Below are 19,176 nucleotides of genomic sequence, written 5' to 3'. Positions count from 1 at the left end.
CCATTAATTTCTTTGCTTTGTCTTTGATCTTAGGGAAAAACCATTCACCATTAAGTACAAGGTTAGCTGCACGTTTTTCTTAAGATGCCCTTTATCTCAAACTAAAACTACCATATGATCCAGCAATTCCACTGCTGGGTATATATCTAAAGAAAACGAAAACACTAATTTGAAAAGATTTAGGCACCCCAGTGTTCATAGCAGCATTATTTATAGCAGCCAAGATATGAAAGCAACCTAAGTGCCCAATAACAAATGAATGGATAAAGATGTGATATATATAATACATATATAATATATATTGTAATATTACATGTATATAACTCAGGCATAAAAAGAATGAAAGTCTGCCATTTGCAACAACGTGGATGGACCTAGAGAGTATTATGCTGAGTGAAATAAGTCAGACAAAGACAAATACTCTGCTATTGCTTATATGCGGAATCTAAAAAATAAAACAAACAAATGTGTATAAAAAAACAGAAACAGACTCACAGATATAGAGAACAAACTAGTGGTTACCAGTGAGGAGAAGGAAGAGAGGAGGGCCAAGATAGGGGTAGGAGATTAAGAGACACAAAATACTTTGTATAAAATGAGCAACAAGGACATATCTTACAGCACGGGGAAATATAGCCATTATTTTGTAATAACTTTAAATGGAGCATAATCTATAAAAATATTTCATCACTATATTGCAAAACTGAAATTAATATACTATTGTAAATCAACTATACTTCAATTTTAAAAATTTTTAAAAAGATGCCCTTGGGAATTCGCTGGCTGTCCAGTGGTCAGGACTCTGCATTCTCACTGCCAAGGGCCTGGGTTCAATCCCTGGTCGGGGAACTAAGATCCTGCAAGCCATGCAGCACAGCAAAAAAAAAAAAAAGTAAAAGACGCCCTTCATCAAGTTGAAGAGGTTCTCTTTCATTCTTACTTTGCTGAGAATTTTTAATCAGAAATAAATGTTGGATATTGTCAAATGCTCTTTTTGCACTTATTGAGATGATCATATGGTTTCCCTATGTTAGTCTGTTAACATAGTGAATTACATTAATTTTATGATGTTAGCCCAAATTTGCATTCTTGAGATAAGCCTAAGTCATATGTATTATTTTTATACATCATTGGATTCCAATTGCTAAAATTTTGTTTAGTACTTCTCTATCTGTACTTCTGATAAATATTGGTTTGTAGTTTTCCTGTGATTTTGGTGTTAGGGTAATGCTGACCTCAAACAATAAGTTGGGAATTATCCCCTCTTCTATTTCCTGGAAGCATTTGTTGAGAATTGGGATATTTTCTTCTTTAAATATTTTAAAGAATTCACCAGTGTAGCCATTTAGGTTTGGCATTTTCTTTGTCAGAAATATCTGCAGAATCTGTAGTGATGTCACTTCTTTCATTCCTGATATTGGTAATTTAAGGGGGTTTTTATGTTTCTCATCAATCTAGCTAAATGTTTATCTATTTTATTGATCTCAAAGAACTAGCTTTTAATTTCACTGATTTTCTCAATTGATTTTGTTTTCTATTGCACTGAGTTCTTCTCTAATCTTTTTTCTTTTCATTTGTTCCTTTTGGGTTTTACTTGCTATTATTTTTCTAGCTTAAGGTGGAAGCTGAAGTTATTGAGTCCTTTCCTTTTCTAATACAGGTATTTAATGATATAAATTTCCCTGTAAGTACTGCTTTAGCTGATTCCCACAAATTATAATGTTTTCATTTGCATTCAGTTCATTATACATTCTAATTTTTTATTTAGTCTTTTTATGTTTAAGCAATTTGTATCTTTATATTTAAAGTGGATTTCATGGATTCAGTATACAGTTGGATAAAAAAGATTCACTCTCATAATAAGGGTAACGACAACTTATACTTAATGCAATTACTGATACTGCTGTTTAAATCTACTATTTTACTGTTTATTTTCTATTTGTCCCATTTATTCTTTGTTCCCCTTTCTTCTTTTCCTTCCTTCTTTTGGATTATTTTCTATGGCTACATTTTATCATCTTTGTTGGTTTACTAGTTGTAACTTTTTCTTTTGTGGTTGCTTTGGGGTTTACAGTATACATTCTTAGCTTATAACATTCCACTTTCAGGTAGTAGTATTCTGCTTCACAGTTAGTATAAGAATCTTAAGAGTAGTATGCTTTTATTTCCCTCCCCTCACCCTTGATGATACTCTTCTCAGACATTTCACTTTACATATGTTAACCACACAATACATTGTTATTATTTTTGCTTTAAATGTCTATTAGCCTTTAATGAAAATTTAAAATAAGGGAAAAAAGCCTTACATTTGTACACATATTTACCATTTTTGTTGCTCTTTATTCCTTTGCATAGAAGATTTCTATCCAGTACCTTTAACATTTCCTGTAGGGCAAAAGTCTTCTTGTGATAAATTCTTTCAGCCTTTCTAGGTTTGAAAAAGTTTTATTTCATTTTCAAAAGGTATTCTCACTAGGTACAGAATCTAAGTTGAGTTTTTTATTTTCAAAAATTCAGTATTTGAAAATTATTTCAAATATTTTGGGTCTTTTTAAAATTCAGTTGTATAAATCCAATCTCTATTATGCTATCTTGGCCACAGGCTAAAATTCAATTTCAAGTTTCCCATTTTTACCATTTAAAATTTTTCGTGCTTATTTAGCTTTTAAATTCCATGACAAAAAAAAGTTTCATCTTTATGCATAAAGTTACTAAAATTATTTTATTTATCCAACCTCTTTTAATACACATTATGTGCATTTATAGAAAAAGGCAATAGGAAAATATTAACCGATTTAAATACAGCATGTAGCAAAACACACTTTTATGTCTTCTAAATCTGTTTGATAATGATGTATAAGAAAACCTGTTACAAGCCATAATGCTTTTATAACCTGTCAGGAAAAAAGATTATAGAAGCACTCCTAAAGCTTTAATACAAATGTATTCTCTGAGCCGCACTAGGACAAAGTAATCTGCTTTTATTTCTTGAAGTAATTATTAGTATGTTTACACTTATTTAATATATCCTTAAAATCTCTCATCACTTAGGGGAAAAAAGTTAGTAAGCTAGCTACATTTCTTCTTTTTTTTTTAATAGAGTTCTTTTAGTAAATACTTTCATCTCAGAAGTCAAAATTGGGCAGGAGTGCTATATACAAGGTACATAGTTTAAATCTTTGGGACAAAAGACTATAAGAAGGTAAACAAGCCAGTGGCCCTCCTAATCTTATATCACTAAAAATGTAGATCAGAGCAGGCAGATGTACACATCTACATATTATCAAAGAGGTGTGAATTCTTTTGACAATTAACCTTCCTGTTGTGTTTTTTTTAATTTTATTTATTTTATAGTAAGGTCAATAGCATAAAATATTACACACAACACACAAAGAATTAGAGAAAGTTAATGATATAAACCACAAAACAAAATAAACCACACCTCATTTGGGAGAAAAAAAATGGCACTAATACTGTAATATTTAGTATGTAATATGAAATTTTCACTGTTTATAAGTTGAATTATATTGATTGAAACTTTATAGTATAATTTTGTATGTTATTAATTCATGAGATAATCAGCAGATATGCAGTTCTGGTTGAGTCTTATAAACCCTTAAAAGTTTTCATAAAGTGAAATTAGCTAAAAAATACTGACCAGGAGTAGAGATTTGTTAGAAGTATAATACAGTAACATAAATGCAATAGATATAATGTAATCTGTGCAATTCAAAATTCTGAAAATTTTCTTATCAAATGTACAATAAATAATAGTCATACTTGACTTCATCAAGTTAACAAAAAAATTATTAATCAACCTTGTGTTTTATTAGTTAACTGCTTAGAAACCCAAAACACCAATTAAAATTACTTTCTCCATAAAAATAGAAGGTATCTCAAACTCTTTAATCATCAAACATCCAAAAAAATTTGGAAGGCAACTGTCAACCAAAAATATTATGTTTAAAAGAGGTTATTAAAAAACATACATAATCTATTTTTTTTTCTGCACAATTTTCTTTTCTTATGAAAAAGGGCACTTAGTGTATAGCTAAAGCTTTCAGAAAATAAAGATTCTGTTGGCTTTCCTCTTAGGCAGATGACACAGTGTACAGTTTTTAATATAAAAATATAAATATTTTTGACAGAAAAGATGAAATAGTGGTTGGTATACAATCCCATCACCCTTTTACTTGAAAAAAAATTTTCCCAGAGGCCATGAAAACAATACTGAATCTATATAGCTCTGTGTTGCCAGAAGCTTCCCAAATTACAAAACATTAAAGTATTCACTGAAATTTCAAAAGTGTGCCCGTAGTCTTTTGTTTTCTTCTCGTAGTCTTTCAATTTCTGCCACTAAACCTTCATTCACTGAGTATCTTTCCAACAAAGAGTGCATTTCATTCTAGAAAAGGGGAAAAAAAAGCTTTTAAAATTATTGCCATCTCATTTATTTGGCAAGCCGTTTTACATATTTTCAGCTATCATTTTTCTCAGGTTTGATTAACTAACTAAATGATTTTTTTTTTAACTTAACCACCCTTACTACTTTGTTAATATAAATGAAAGAGCACTGGTGAAATTTATATATTTGGAAAGCTTATATTTGTACATTTCGGAAGCTTTTTGCTTACTTACTGCAAAAAAAAAGCTGTGAAAAAGTAGCTATCATACTTTTTATCATCCTATCATATCATATCTTTGTAACTATCACAGGTTACAAAGAAGGGTGACTAGTTAAAATCTATTTTACTTATTAAATTTCTAAAACTCCCTGTTTATTTCTTAGCAATTAGATATAACTAAGTAAAAATACATCACCCCTTTATGGACTTTTTAGATCCACAGCTATGCTCACTTACAATAAAATATGTCAATACATACCAATTGCATATGAAACTGTTTAATCATCTCCACTTGCAAATTCACAATATCCTTATGGCATGCTTCTCTAGGGAAGAATGTAAAATATTTATTAGAATTATAACAATTTTACCAGCTCTAGATCACTCAAGAAAATGGCTAAACTCTTATTGTTTCACGTTACTGTTAATAATTATTATTACAATAGTAAAAATACCACTGCACCTAGTATTTATTTACTCTGTGCTAGGCACTGTTTCTTGTACTTCAGATGTAAGAATTCATTTAATCTTCACAACGAGGTGCAATTATTACCTCCATTTTACCAATGAAGTAACTGAGTCACAGAGTAGTTATAACTTATCCAATGTCACACAACTAGTAAATGGTGGAGTAGGATATAACCCCAGGCTGTCTACCTCCAGAACTCTCATTATACTACATTCCTTAATACAGAAATTATCATTAAGGAAAGACACAGGTTTATATTACAATGAAATACAGATAATGCCCTAGGTTATAATGTTTTAACTATTATCAATGTTTAAGCTATCAAAAAAAAAAAAAAAAAAAACCTCCAGCAGAATGAAAAGAGCCTATTTGGGTGTAACAGAGGTTACTCAATAAAATGCAATTAATTCATGCCTACAAAAGCCATAAAAGTGGGAATTCCCTGGCATCCCAGTGGTTAGGACTCAGCACTTTCACTGCCGTGGCCCAGGTTCAATCCCTGGTCAGGGAACTAAGATCCTGCAAGCCACACGGTGCAGCCAAAGAAAAAGACATAAAAGTTATGAAGTATAACAATAAAAGGAACATTCAGCCACCTGCCACACAACTTATGGGCTAGAACATTACCAAAATCATAGAAGCTTCCTGTGTGCTCCTCTCTGACTCCAACATTTACCTCTTGGGAGAAGCCTAAGAAAGAAGTCACTACGCTGCTGAATTTTGTTTGAGCAAAGAAATGTTTTAAAAAGAAATATATATATATATATGTATGTTTGTATGTATAACACAGAATCTGTAGTCAGTCTATTTTCGTTGTGCTTGCTTTTGAGCATTACAAAAAGGGTACCATATCCTATGTAGGCTTGAGTAGTGGACATTTAAAAAATAATCCAGTATCATGTTTTCAAGTTTCATATTCTACATATCTCTAATTCACTGATTTATACTAGTGTGTACATTCTCCTGTCAATTTGAATTGTTTTCAAGTGTTTATTATTACAATGTTGTTATAAACAATCATGCATATGTCTTCCAACCCACATGTGCCAATTTCTGTAGATGATATATCCAAGAGTAGGTATGTTGAGTTATAGGTATGATCCAGAGGTACACTGCTCAGACTTACAAAATAACAGAAATTATTTTCCAAAGTGGTAGTATCAATGGACACACTCATCATCAGTATAACAGAGCTCATCTAGCTTTACATCCACACCAAGACTTGGTGTTACCAAGCTTTTTACAATATTTTCCCATCTACTGGGTGTGAAATGGTATCCCATTGCATTTTCAGTTGTCTGATTAATTTGTAGGGCTGAGCATCTTTCCTTATGTTCATATACCATTCCTCTTCTGTGAAATGCTTGCCTATGTCTTTAAACTATTTTTCTACTGAATGTCTTTTTTAAAAAAATTATAAGAGTTCTTTACATAATCTGGTCCTTTATTGGTTATATGAGTACTGCAGATAACTTTTGTCTTTTCATTTTATTAATAGTGTCCTGGGATAAACAATTCCTATTAATATTCTCAAATTTACTAACCTAATATTAATGCAAATTTATCTATCTATTTTTATAGGTAGTGTACCCTCTTATTTTTAAGTAACTTCTCAAACCCTGAAGTCATATATTGATATAAATTCTCTTACAATGCCTAAAATGTTTCCATTTACATTTAAACTTTTACCCTGTACGGAACTGATTTTTTAAATAGCATGCAACAGGGATATATACATTTCCTCTGTCATATATCACATTTCCATATATACATAGGCATTTTTTTGGGGGGGTGCCTATTTGATCCCTTTGGGCAATTTGTCCACCCTGTGTTAATGATACACTTTTTTTTTTTTTTTTGCGGTACGCGGGCCTCTCACTGTTGTGGCCTCTCCCGTTGCAGAGCACAGGCTCCAGACGCGCAGGCTCAGCGGCCATGGCTCACGGGCCCAGCCGCTCCACGGCATGTGGGATCTTCCCAGACCGGGGCACGAACCTGTGTCCTCTGCATTGGCAGGCGGACTCTCAACCACTGCGCCACCAGGGAAGCCCAATGATACACTATTTTAATGATAGCCTATCTATCTGACAAACTAGTCCCCTTCAACCTTATTCTTCTCCAGTGTCTTGGTTATTCCATATCTTCCTTCTTTCATATACATTTTGGAACTATCTCATCATCATCTTCCAAAAAACCCAGTTGGGATTTGATTGGAATTGCATTCAATCTATAGACCAAGTTAGAAGAACTGACAGCTTCATAATATCTTCCTATTTAAGTGTTAATGCTTTCTAATAATTTTTTTTAATGTTTTTCCACACACAGATCTTTACCATCTTTGGTTAGATTTATTCCTAAGTACCTTATTTCTTCTGTTGCAACTAAAAGATATTTTAAAAAATTTGTTTCTCTTCTGCTTTGAGTTATGACAAGAGCTGTATTAAAAAACAAACACAAACAACAACAACAAAAAGTGAAGGCATCGTAGAACCACTAAAGTAGCCAGGATTGGAGGGACCATGGTCTTGTAAAGAAGGCGAGTCTACTAGGTAACCTCCACATTTACCTCTGCTTTTCCCTCTGCGGGATGTGCTGATTCCATATTATGAGAAAAAGAGGCTGAGATGAGAGCAGTGGCCTGGAGTTTGAGACAGTCTCACTTGGTTGGGGAGTATTAGAATTCAGAACTCCCAAGGCAGCCAGCACTGCAAGGTCCAAGATTCTGGAAAGGGGGTACCTGTAGAAAGTAAACCTGAATCTGTGCAATTTCCCCTCAAGACATCTTTGACTCCTAAGCAATGCCTGTACTGAGTTAGATGGCAGGAAAACAAACATAAAGTGGCAGCTAGGGCTTCCCTGGTGGCGCAGTGGTTGAGAGTCCGCCTGCCGATGCAGGGGACATGGGTTCGTGCCCCGGTCCGGGAAGATCCCACATGCTGCGGAGCAGCTAGGCCCGTGAGTCATGGCCACTGAGCCTGCGCGTCCGGAGCCTGTGCTCCACAACGGGAGAGGCCACAACAGTGAGAGGCCCGCGTACCGCAAAAAAAAAAAAAAAAAGGCAGCTAAAGAGGAGAAAAGGATTTTGAGAGCCCTGTGATGAAGAATTGGAGGTTTAAGTTCGGGACCCACCAAGATGAAAAGGCCTGGTGAATACTCCAGACATTCAGCTCACATCTTAAAAGGGCACAGACTAAACCCTAGGAATAAAGGCAAACCAGAAATAAAATAGCCCTAAGAAAACCTAAAACCCAGGAAATGATCTGCTTGCAAGAAACTTATATCTTCTTTAAAGACAACAGAAATAAACTCACAGACTTCTGCTTAGGATGTTAGCGCCCCAGCCCTAATAATGAGAACAAGCCAGATAACCTATAAAATCATACATTTTAAATAAATTCAACTTTAAGAGTGCAAAGAAATCTAAATGAACTAAAATCCAGAAAATGGTGAGTCCCTCCAGAAGAAGAAAGACCCACAGTTGTTTTCATCCTAGACAGGGCAGCAGGGGAAGAAAGCTGCCATTGATAGGCTAAAGAGAACTAGCTGAAATTTTTATAGATTTTTAAAGGTCAAGTGAAGACTGTCAAGACAGTTTAGAATCCCAAGGAGTCCCAGCCGAAAATAAAGTCTCCATTCCCTCAACAACTTTTTGCCACAGGACTTCACTGAGTGCTCACGTAAAAATTAGGGGCAGAGCAGGAGGGCTGAGAGACAGCCCCTAGGGCACAGATGCACAGAGCCTGGTGAAGACTTAGGGCAGGGGAGGAGAACCGACAGTAACCCCTCTGAAGCACTCCAGGCCCTCACAGAGAAGTCAGCCTCCAGAGCTGAGGGAGAATGGCTAGCAGAGAGCCTCTCAATAGCCCACTCTGTCCCTCCGTTGTAAGGTACAGCTGGCAACACCTACTGGAGGCTGAAGTCAGAGCAGGCGGATTTGCAGAAATCCTCTGAGCCATTCTGGGTCCTCTAAGCAGAGGCTGCCTATGGCTGACAGAGGGGCAGAAGAGCAGAGAGAGGCCCCTACCCACCCTCAATACCCAGGCACAGGCACACAAGGCATGATTTCTTTCTACATTTGCCCTAGAAGAACTTCTCCCTTTCTGTGTTTTCAACATTGCTTTATTCACATTATATTACAGCTGTAACCAGACAATTCTGCCATTTTGCCCTATATATGCATTCCTGAAATATCTCATATATTTTAAAAAACTGTTTATGGAAAAATAATAGGACCAGATTCTTTTACACGTGGTATGTACATATAACGGAGTATTATTCAGCCTTAAAAAAGGAAGAAATCTTGACATGTGACGTGGATGAACCTGGAGGGCATAATGCTAAGTGAAATAAGCCAGACACAGAAGCACAAATACTGCATGACCCCATTTATATGAGATATCTAAAACAGTCAAACTCATGGAAGCAAAGAACAGAATTGTGGGTGTCAGGGGTTGGGGAGAAGGGAAAATCAACGAGTATAAAATTTCAATACACAAAGTAAGTTCAAGAGGACTGCTGTTACAATATTGTGTCTATAGTTAACAATACCGTATATTGCACACTTGAAAATCCAAGAGGGTATCTCATGGTAAGTATTCTTACCACAGTAATACTGAAAAAGAAAAAAAAAGAAAAAAAAAAAAAAAGAAAGTAACAGGATTTAAGGAGAAAGGACTTGGGCAGACCACTCAAAACCTATATAATCTTTGTAACCTGAGCACTAACAAAAACAATTAAATCCTAATAAAAATACTAGCATAGTTTAAATATTGAATAATCAAAGATTTTACCTTAAAAAAAAGTGAGGGTCATTTGGTAAAAGGGGAAACAAGATAGAAGAAAGGATTGGGGCTGTCAAGCATGGAGGCAAGGATAAAATGCCCAAAGATGGGGAAAAAATCACAAAATAAGCACTTCCTAACACAAAGCACATAGCCAAGCCAAATTAAGAGGAAGGGAATAGGAAGAGATGGACATGGATAGGTGATTTGCTGCCTTTACCTGTGTTCACGTACTTTGTTTTGGTGGCTATTACATGAACCACCAAAATTTCCTTATCATGTTGTCATTACTGCCCTATTTACAAATGAGTTAATTAACATCAAAGAAACACACATCATAGCAGCCCACACTATGTCTACCCTAGTTAAACTATAATGCTTTTGTGGGCAGATCATCCGTTTTTGTATCCTTAGTATCAGTACATACTAGGCACATTATAAATGTCAAAATGATTATTTTTCTTTAAAAATATATTTGTTAACATTTAAAAATTTTTTTCAAAACATTTTTAACATTAAAAAGAAACATGCACCAACAAAAACTGCACATCTTCTCCAACATTCTTGCCCATGGTATTCCAAATCTGAGCAAGAGTACTAAGTAACTAAAGGTCAGAAAAGGAAAAAAAATGCAAAAGATTCTAATAATTGAAAATAGCTTTCAAAATATATTGAGATGACAGGTAAAAGGAACCAGCATTCTAGAACATTCTTACAACGTTCAAAATTCAAAGAATGAGAGACAAGGACAGGTCCAGGCAAGAACTTTTTAAAATTAAGTATTACATTCTGATGCATTCTACTTGAAAATATTCAGAATTCCTTTAAAAAGTATCTTTACTACATTACTGCACATAGCATACTTAACAGGTGATCTATAAATATTGTAAGAATCCCATTTGAGCTTACCAGAATCTGTCCATAGTTTGATGATGAAAAAGATCCACAATGGCAGCCAGCCTGCTACACCATCCTGCCAAGTTATCTAATAACTGCCCTAGGGAAATGTGCCTTTTCCTAGCTGATACAAAATAAACTCAACACTTCAAGATCAACAAAACTCATATTTTCTATGGTTTTATGGACCCCAGAACTTAGGCAAAAGTAGTAACCACAAACATTACTCATAGTTACAGTTTTACACCTAATAAAAAAAGCTAGTCAAGGTCTAGATAATTTCTCAATTACCTAAAGTCATCCAATGTTTCCTGTATCATGTTCTGAATAAAACGGATTTGAACAGATGTCAATGGTGCATTTGGCCGATTATTTCCAATGGTATCAGCTATTTTTTCTGATAGTGAACTGGCAACTCCAGCAGTGACAGAAGATGCTATCTTTGGATCTAAAATTAAAAATGGACAAAATATTAATAGTCAACTTGGACTAAGAGACATCAAACACTTCTAAATATGATTTGGCAAGAGAAAACTTGAAAAACTGGTAAGAAACAGTGATCTTGTGACATTTAGAAAAATTCACTGTCTGGAATACAAATCTTAGAAACTTTCAATGACATTAATTTCTAATGAGTCATTTATCTCTCTCTCTCTCTATCAATCTATCTACCTACCTACCTACCTACCTACCTAAACTGCCAAGTGTCTAATGTAATAACATACGACAGAGGAATTAATCTTGAAGAATCTCTGAATCATTTTCTCTTACAAAAGATGAATGTGACAAGCCACACCACAAACTAGATAAACCAAGACTATTAGAAACAAACAGAAGGAACAGAGGAGTAAAGTAGTTCTACAGGCAAGGCCCTAGAGTTTAAGCTAATGCAATATATCCACAGAAATCTTAAAATATAGGTATCTATATAAAAGAGCTACTACTATACAAAGAGCTTTTTGTATAGGTAACTCTTATCGCTGAACCTAATATCACTTTAAATGTGATGGAGTTTTTAGGGTCTCTGCCATGAACTCTATAGATAGAACTTTAATATGGAAAAAAAAAGACAATTTCAGGTACTTAATGACCCATTTTCAAAGGGTCCTATATTCCTATCTGTACCATAGTAGATCAAGACACTTACGTATTGGATTGAAAATGAAATTCACACCCAAAGAGTACCAAATCAATGTGGCTGAATTTAACATTTCATACCCATTTCATCGTCTTCTAGTAAGAGAGTCACACACTAGAGAAGTGTCATAAATTTTAAATTCCTTGAACTTTTTCGTCTATGATCACTCTCTTAACTTATCCTTTTCAAGTGAAATACTGGGAGTTTTCAACTTAGCACTCAAACATCAGGAAGTTTTATGTACTTACTTGGAGTTGAGGATCCATTGACTGGAAGTTCATATATAAACTGGCCTTCAATTTCTTTTTCTGGCTTTTCAAATTTCTCAGGACTTCTTGTTTGGTTGGATGATGGAGAGGTATTTAGATTTCCAGTTTCAGCACCAGAGATCAACTTTGCAAACTTCACATTTAAAATAAACAGTTAATATATAAATTCCGGTTTTATCCATATTATCCATATAATTTGTATCTACTTTTCTCTTTTTTCCAGTAAGTACGGTCAGAAAAAGGAAGAATAGAAAGGTATCTTGAAGGAGAAAAAAATGTTGCTAGGGCCAGTGGCAAAATAAATCAACTTTACTAATCAAAAACAATTTCAATGATAACATGATAAGCAAAAGCTCATTTACTAAGAATCTGCAGTTGAATATCATTTAAAATGGCAATCACAGGCCAAAAAACTAAATAAATAAATCCCCAAACTCTCATGTGATAACTGGTCAGAAATATTTCAAAAATAAGTCAAAAGACTTTTTTGTACTTCTTAAATGATCTTTTCAATATCATTCTAAAAAATAAAAATGAAAATAAACAGACATACTGCACAATAGACTCTATTAGATTACAGCAGAAGGTAATGATGATGAAATACCTTCTCAGCACCATCAATTTGCTCTAAGACTTAGAGTAAAAGACTTGACCACCAACTTGGTGCTTTGTGCTACAATGGAAATACATTCTAAAAGAAGTCAGGTATAAAATATTCTTACACAGACAGTTAAATCAAGTATCTTGTCTTAGGAAACAAACAGTGTAAGATTACACCTGCTGTTACCGCCAACATATCCAAAGACAGATTTCAAAAGTAATCTTCAGTTTTTAACATGTGACATCAAGATTTAAGAATATTTTCTACCTAGTAAGTGCACAGCACTGTCAATAATTAGGACATATCCAGTGGCAGCTGCCTGCTTTCTAGTGATGAGATGCATTATACTTGCTAGTGATAAACACACACAGTGAGTTCAATATCATTTATAGGCAGATACCTGCTTGAAGGAGTCTTTAGGTTCCTGTTTTCCCAGATACATTTTCTTAGATTCAGCTGTCAGATCATGATTTTCATTTTCTTCTTTCCCTGGAGACCCCATAAAGACATTAAGAGGACTAGAATGCAACACTGAAGTGCTTGAAGCTACTGGATTTTTTCTTGGAGGAAACACTGAGTTCAACTGTGGTAGAAAGTCAAGGCCTGAAAAAGAGGAGGAAAAAACTAGCACTTATATGGGATGTTCCCCAATCTTGGATATTTAAGAAAAGCACTTAACACAATAGACATGTTAATACGGTAGAAAGACATGGGATTTCGATTCAGAAGACAGGTTCACTTATCAGCTCTACCCCTTATTTCATTTGAGTTTTTGGGTAAAAGTCGTAAAACTCTCTGTGACTGTTAAGTGATCTGTAAATGTGAATGATGATATCCACCTCCCTGAGTGGTGAGGCTTAAAAGAGATATTGTATGTGAAGATACATTGAAAACTGCAAAATACAATGAATGTTTTAGTAAATAAAAGTTTTTGACAAAATTGTTAATTTGGTATATGTCTGTGGTATATCTTGGTAGGTAGCCTCTAAGATGGTTCCTCATGATCTCCGCCTTCTGCCAAGGATCCATGGCCTCGTGTAATCACCTCCCTTGGAATGTGGGTTGGACCTAGGAACTTGCTTCTAACAAAGAGTATACAGAAGAGTGGCAGATCTCACTTCCAAGATTAAGTTACAAACACACTGTGGCTTCCATCTTGAGTGCCCTCTCACTTTCTCACACCAGCCCTGAGAGAAGCCAGCTGCCGTGTTGTCAGCTGCCCTGTGGAGAGGCCCACATAGGCAGGAACTGATATCTTCGGCCAATAGCCACATGAATGAGTTTGGAAGCAGATCCTTGCCCAGTCAAGCCTTGAGATGACTGCAGCCCTGCTGATACCCTAATTAAAACATCATGAGACATCCGAAGCCAAAGGTACCCAACTAAGCCACGCTTGGATTCTTCACCCACAATTATGAGATGGTAAGTGTTCTTTTAAGCTTCAAAATATTGGGGTAATTTGTTTGTTACACAGCAGTAGATAACACAAAATCACTTTTAACTTTGATAAAAATACTTCTCAACAGTTCTTACCATCTCCTTTTCCTATGGACTCATCACTTCCTTTGTTAACTACAGCATCTATAATAAAATTAGAAAATAAAATTTAAAAAATAGTGAAAAAGAAGCCATAGCAATTTAGGCTTCCTATTCGTTCCCCAAAGAGTTCAGGGACTAACAGTTTTAAGAAGAAAAATCTGAGTGAAGGTAAAGCTAGTATTCATATAAACTTCCCTTTTCATTCTTTTAGCTTCATGCATAGCAGCAAAGATAATTCTATGTATAGAGTCATTTAATGAGACAGCAAGGTATACCAGAAAAAGCACTGGAGTAGGCTCCAGAGACCTGTAATCCAGTTCTGCTTATACCACTGAATAGCTCTGTCACCTTGGACAAGACTTGGGTATAATTATGCTTCAGTTTCTGTACCTATATAATGGGGACAATGCCCCGACCATCTCACAAGACTGTCTTGAGGATCAATTGAAATAATGTAAAAATATTTTGTAAGCAACACAATGTTATTAAAAATATAAGGCTTCATTAAAATTTTTTCAATGGTAGAACATGTTTAAGAATATTTCAGTATTGTAATATTATTCATTTACCAAATAACAACCAAAAATTGCTAACTCCATTTTAACAGATTAATAGAAAAATGGGCAAAGGTCATTAAAAAATTCACCAGAAATTCACATGGCCAATAAATTATCATACATGATTATCATATTAGTAGGACTATCATCCATCTCTCCACCATTCATCTATCTGCATGTGTGTGTTATACCTAGTAATCGCACAACACAGACACTTTTATATAAGTTACTCATTTTTTCCTAACAAAAGCAGAGGTACTCTTATTTAAAAGATGAAGAAATTGAAGCACAAACAGATTAAGACTTTTACCTAAGTAGTGTTGAATCTTTGAGATTAAAACACAAATCTCTTGACAGTGAAAACCAGCACTATATTTAGTATCCATGTCTTTTTCTTATCAATAATATCAAACTCCAATAAACGAAGGGCCTATGGCTCAAATTCTAATCATATCTTTTTAAACAGCAAAAGCAATTAAAAAGGAATTTATATCCTTTATTACTTTCAAAAACCATTAAAAAGGATTTCATTTATAACTCAAACACTTTCAAAAAGCCCCTTCAATTAAAAAATTACTCCAACGGTTCTCATAAACAAAGCTCCACAATTGGGTGCTAACCTCCAAAACCTTTCTCAACTCCAGCCCAAGCCACTTTTACCTCCTTTGCCCACATCTCTCCTCTCTTTACCCCTCAACTAGGTAGTATGACCTCTCTTCATCCTGAAAGGAATCCTTCCTCTTTTATTAGATGGAAGATAGCAATTTGACCGGGCAATTTAAGGAGTCATTTTCAAGCTGGGGTAAGGCAGAAGACACTCAATAATTCTGTACCACTACGTATATATTTATTCTTTCTGCTTATGAAATTAGTTGAAGAAAATTTTGAAACCAGACAATTTTAAAGTAAAAAGTTAAATTTTATAAGATCATGAGTGGATGTAATAATTCAAACACCCTGCTACTGATGACATTTAGATTCACTCCTGTTTTTCAATACTATAAATAAACAGTAAACACACAAATCTCTGTGGGCTTCTCTGAATATTTTCTTAGGTAAATTTATAGAAATGGAATTAACAGGACAAAAAGAATGAATATTTAAGTCTGCCAAATCATCTTCTAGAAATTAACCCATACTGTTAATAATACTGCTATTAGTAGTGAGACTATCCCAGTAAAGAAAACAGTATGAACATTAGCACCAAAATAGCACAGCCAAACCATGTGCCTAGTTCATATAGAGTGAACAACGATATATGTTTCTGTTTAACAAACTGGCAAAGGTTTTTTTTTTTGTTTTTTTTGGCTTTTTTCTTTTTAATGGCAACGTCTACTAGCAATGGGGAGTGTGTGTGTGTGTGTGTGTGTGTGTGTGTGTGTGTGTGTATGTGTGTGTATGTGTATGGTACTTTCATATATAGTTAGTGTAAAAGATGAGGCAATCTAACCCCCAGCCATATTTCTCCATGAAAACATTTAATACCAGTTAAATACTAATAATCAAAGAAACAAATTTTTTTATGTTAGGAAGATATTTTTTGCCTATCAAAATATCCAAGATTTGGGGAAGATTTATTTAGAAGTAGATACAAGTAAAAGATTGCCTATGGAGGCAAAACTTCCTTTAAGAAACTTCTGTGGAAATTAAAATGCTAACTTGAGAGCTATTTGCTTGGTTCCCATGTGAAAATTACTAGCATATATTTTGGAATGATAACATTTGAAATATCTGGGCAAAGGGAAAGATACCATCTCAGGGATTGAGAAAATTAGCAACTATCATGAACAGAGTGAGACTGAAGCTATTATCCACATCTTTTAGCCAGAATAAAAATGTCATGACGACCCAAGCAAGAGGACATGATCCTCTGATCTGAACAGACTTACCATCTCGGATAGGTGAGAACATGTCACCTAAACTACTTTTTCCAGTATCATCAAAGCTGGAGAAATCCTGGGTTTTCCCACTCTCTGTTTCCTTAGATAAAATATCTGTGTTTATGCTTCGAGGCAGACCTTATAGAAATTGGATATAAAAATAAACATTTTTATTATTTCTCATAATAAATTTATCATGAGAAGCTAGGCTCTAAAAATGAATGCCTTACCTATATCATCGGTAACACTACAACTGTGGGCATCAGGAAAGAAAGCAGAATATAACAATAGCTCAGTTAAGCATCCTTTTCATGGAATGAAGGGCTCCTCAAAAGCAAATAACTTATTTGCTCATATAACACCACTTTTTAAATCTACTTTGATAGAACTTTTCTAAATAATTCATGTACTTTTCTTAACTTATTTTCGTTAGTGACTGACTCACTGTTAGGATCATCTACCAGTGATTAAAAAAAAAGTCTCTAAGGCATATAGTACAATGCCTAACATATAGCAGTTTTCAAGCAACGTTAGTTTCTTTCCCCAGCTTGCAGTGAATGGGTCTCTTTTTTCCCCTTTTTATTTTTTTCTTCACTAACAGTGGGAACCTAACACTGCTCTCAGCGTTACTGACCTTAAATGACTTCATTAACCTTGGGATAGTTTACTGAGAGGAAGGAAACCAGAATACCAAACTCATAAAGAATAGTACAGTAGACAACAATAAAGAGGCATGCAGTTTACTTCCTCTCAGTATATATTGCATGACTTTAGGGCAAGGACGTTATAATAGGAACTCTGCAGGCTCAGTAACTTCTTGCTCATTTTTGGGTCAAGGACTGAGTTCTAGAGATTCAAGAACTTTGATGAAATCTTGGCATTTGAATCGGTAGCATATTACTGTCTTACATTTTTAAAACTGTTTTATTTGCCATCTTGGTCCCAAATGAAAACTGAAAAGCCTGGGATAAAAACAAAGATTAGCTTTGTTCACAATATTCAAAAATGTCCAAGCCTGGCTAATGAAATAAACCTAATAACCTCACAAAAGTTATGACCAAACATTTGTACATCACTGTCATTGAAGGGTGTTTATACCAAGAGTGTAATCGGTTATAAAGAAGAAATTTCTCTCCCTTTTCTAGGTCCTCAACATGTTTGATGCATAACTCTAGCCTCTGGAACTTTATGAAATAGAAGCTTGGTATCATTTGAAAATAGTGCTAAAGCCTTATTTTTCTCTTCTTAAATGGCTGTTTCCTACTGAAAATGAGCACTAGCAACAAGTCTGCAGACAGTGGTTCTTTTTTTAAAATGTATTTATTTTTTTTTGGCTGTGTTGGGTCTTCAAGGCTGTGCGCGGGCTTTCTCTAGTTGTGGCGAGTGGGGGCTACTCTTCGTTGCGGTGCGCAGGCTGCTCGTTGCAGTGGCTTCTCTTGTTGCGGAGCATGGTCTCTAGGCGCACAGGCTTTAGTAGTTGTGGCATGCAGGCTCAGTAGTTGTGGCTCGCGGGCTCTAGAGCGCAGGCTCAGTAGCTGTGGCACGCCAGCTTAGTTGCTTCGTGACATGTGGGATCTTCCCGAACCAAGGATGGAACCCATGTCCCCTGCATTGGCAGGCAGATTCTTAACCATGGCACCATCAGGGAAGTACCTGCAGAGGTTCTTTTCAATAACTAAATTAGGACACCTTCAGTAGAAACCATACGAACTTATTTCAAATTTTAAATTTATTTTACACCATGCTTAAAGTAATAGCAATAATGATCATAATGACAATATTAGCAACACTATAATTTATTGAGTGCCTACATGTGCTATGCCCTTTTGATACATTTTCTCCGATTTTCACAATAACCTCAAATGTTAAATATTATCTATGGAAGAGAAAAATGAGAAAAAAGCATGGTTAAGAAAACTGCCTACTAATAAGAACCTGCTGTATAGCACAGGGAACTCCACTTCGCTGTACAGCAGAAACTAACACAACATTGTAAAACAACTATACCCCAATAAAAAATATATATATAAAAAAGAAAACTGCCTAAAGTCATCCAGGCAGGAAAGTGATAGATCTGAGACTGAAGTCTAACATACTCTCAATGTTTCACAGGGGGAAAAATGTACATGTGTGTGAGTTGAGAGAGAGAAAATGATGCAGCAAATGTGGTAAAATTTATAAAATGGTGAACCTGCTCAAGGATATACTAGAACTCAAGAGTTCTTTGTATTATTACTGAAACTTTTCTGTAAGTTTGCAATTATTTCCAAATAAAATCAATAAACCGAAATTTCTCCTTGTGGGTGCACAGTAAACACGCATTTTGCCAGAAACTGCTAATCAGCCAAGAATTATCATTAACTGGTGGCCCTGCAGACCCAAGTCTTCCACATCTAATTAATGCTGCCATTGTTACACAT

At 34.9% G+C, this 19,176-nt stretch overlaps 1 protein-coding gene across 2 annotated transcripts in view; it reads right to left on the bottom strand.

The window, feature by feature from the left end:
• Positions 1–2,703: 2,703 nt before the first annotated feature.
• NEDD1 (NEDD1 gamma-tubulin ring complex targeting factor) overlaps positions 2,704–19,176 on the bottom strand; it is a 45,030-nt gene continuing 28,557 nt past the window's right edge. For both annotated transcript variants that reach the window (XM_082666129.1, XM_082666130.1), the window contains exons 9-15: positions 16,766–16,894; positions 14,314–14,361; positions 13,181–13,383; positions 12,159–12,312; positions 11,064–11,220; positions 4,885–4,951; positions 2,704–4,405 (exon numbers count right to left, since the gene is read on the bottom strand). In XM_082666129.1, coding sequence (XP_082522255.1) covers positions 4,301–4,405; positions 4,885–4,951; positions 11,064–11,220; positions 12,159–12,312; positions 13,181–13,383; positions 14,314–14,361; positions 16,766–16,894 — 863 coding nt within the window. In that variant the 3' untranslated portion in view covers positions 2,704–4,300. The remainder of the gene's footprint in view (positions 4,406–4,884; positions 4,952–11,063; positions 11,221–12,158; positions 12,313–13,180; positions 13,384–14,313; positions 14,362–16,765; positions 16,895–19,176) is intronic.

Source organism: Grampus griseus, assembly GCF_964374135.1.
Source record: "Grampus griseus genome assembly, chromosome: 11".
Taxonomy (NCBI): Eukaryota; Metazoa; Chordata; class Mammalia; order Artiodactyla; family Delphinidae; genus Grampus; species Grampus griseus.
The sequence above is the reverse complement of the archived record's forward strand: the minus strand, read 5'-3'. Positions and strand labels throughout refer to the sequence as shown.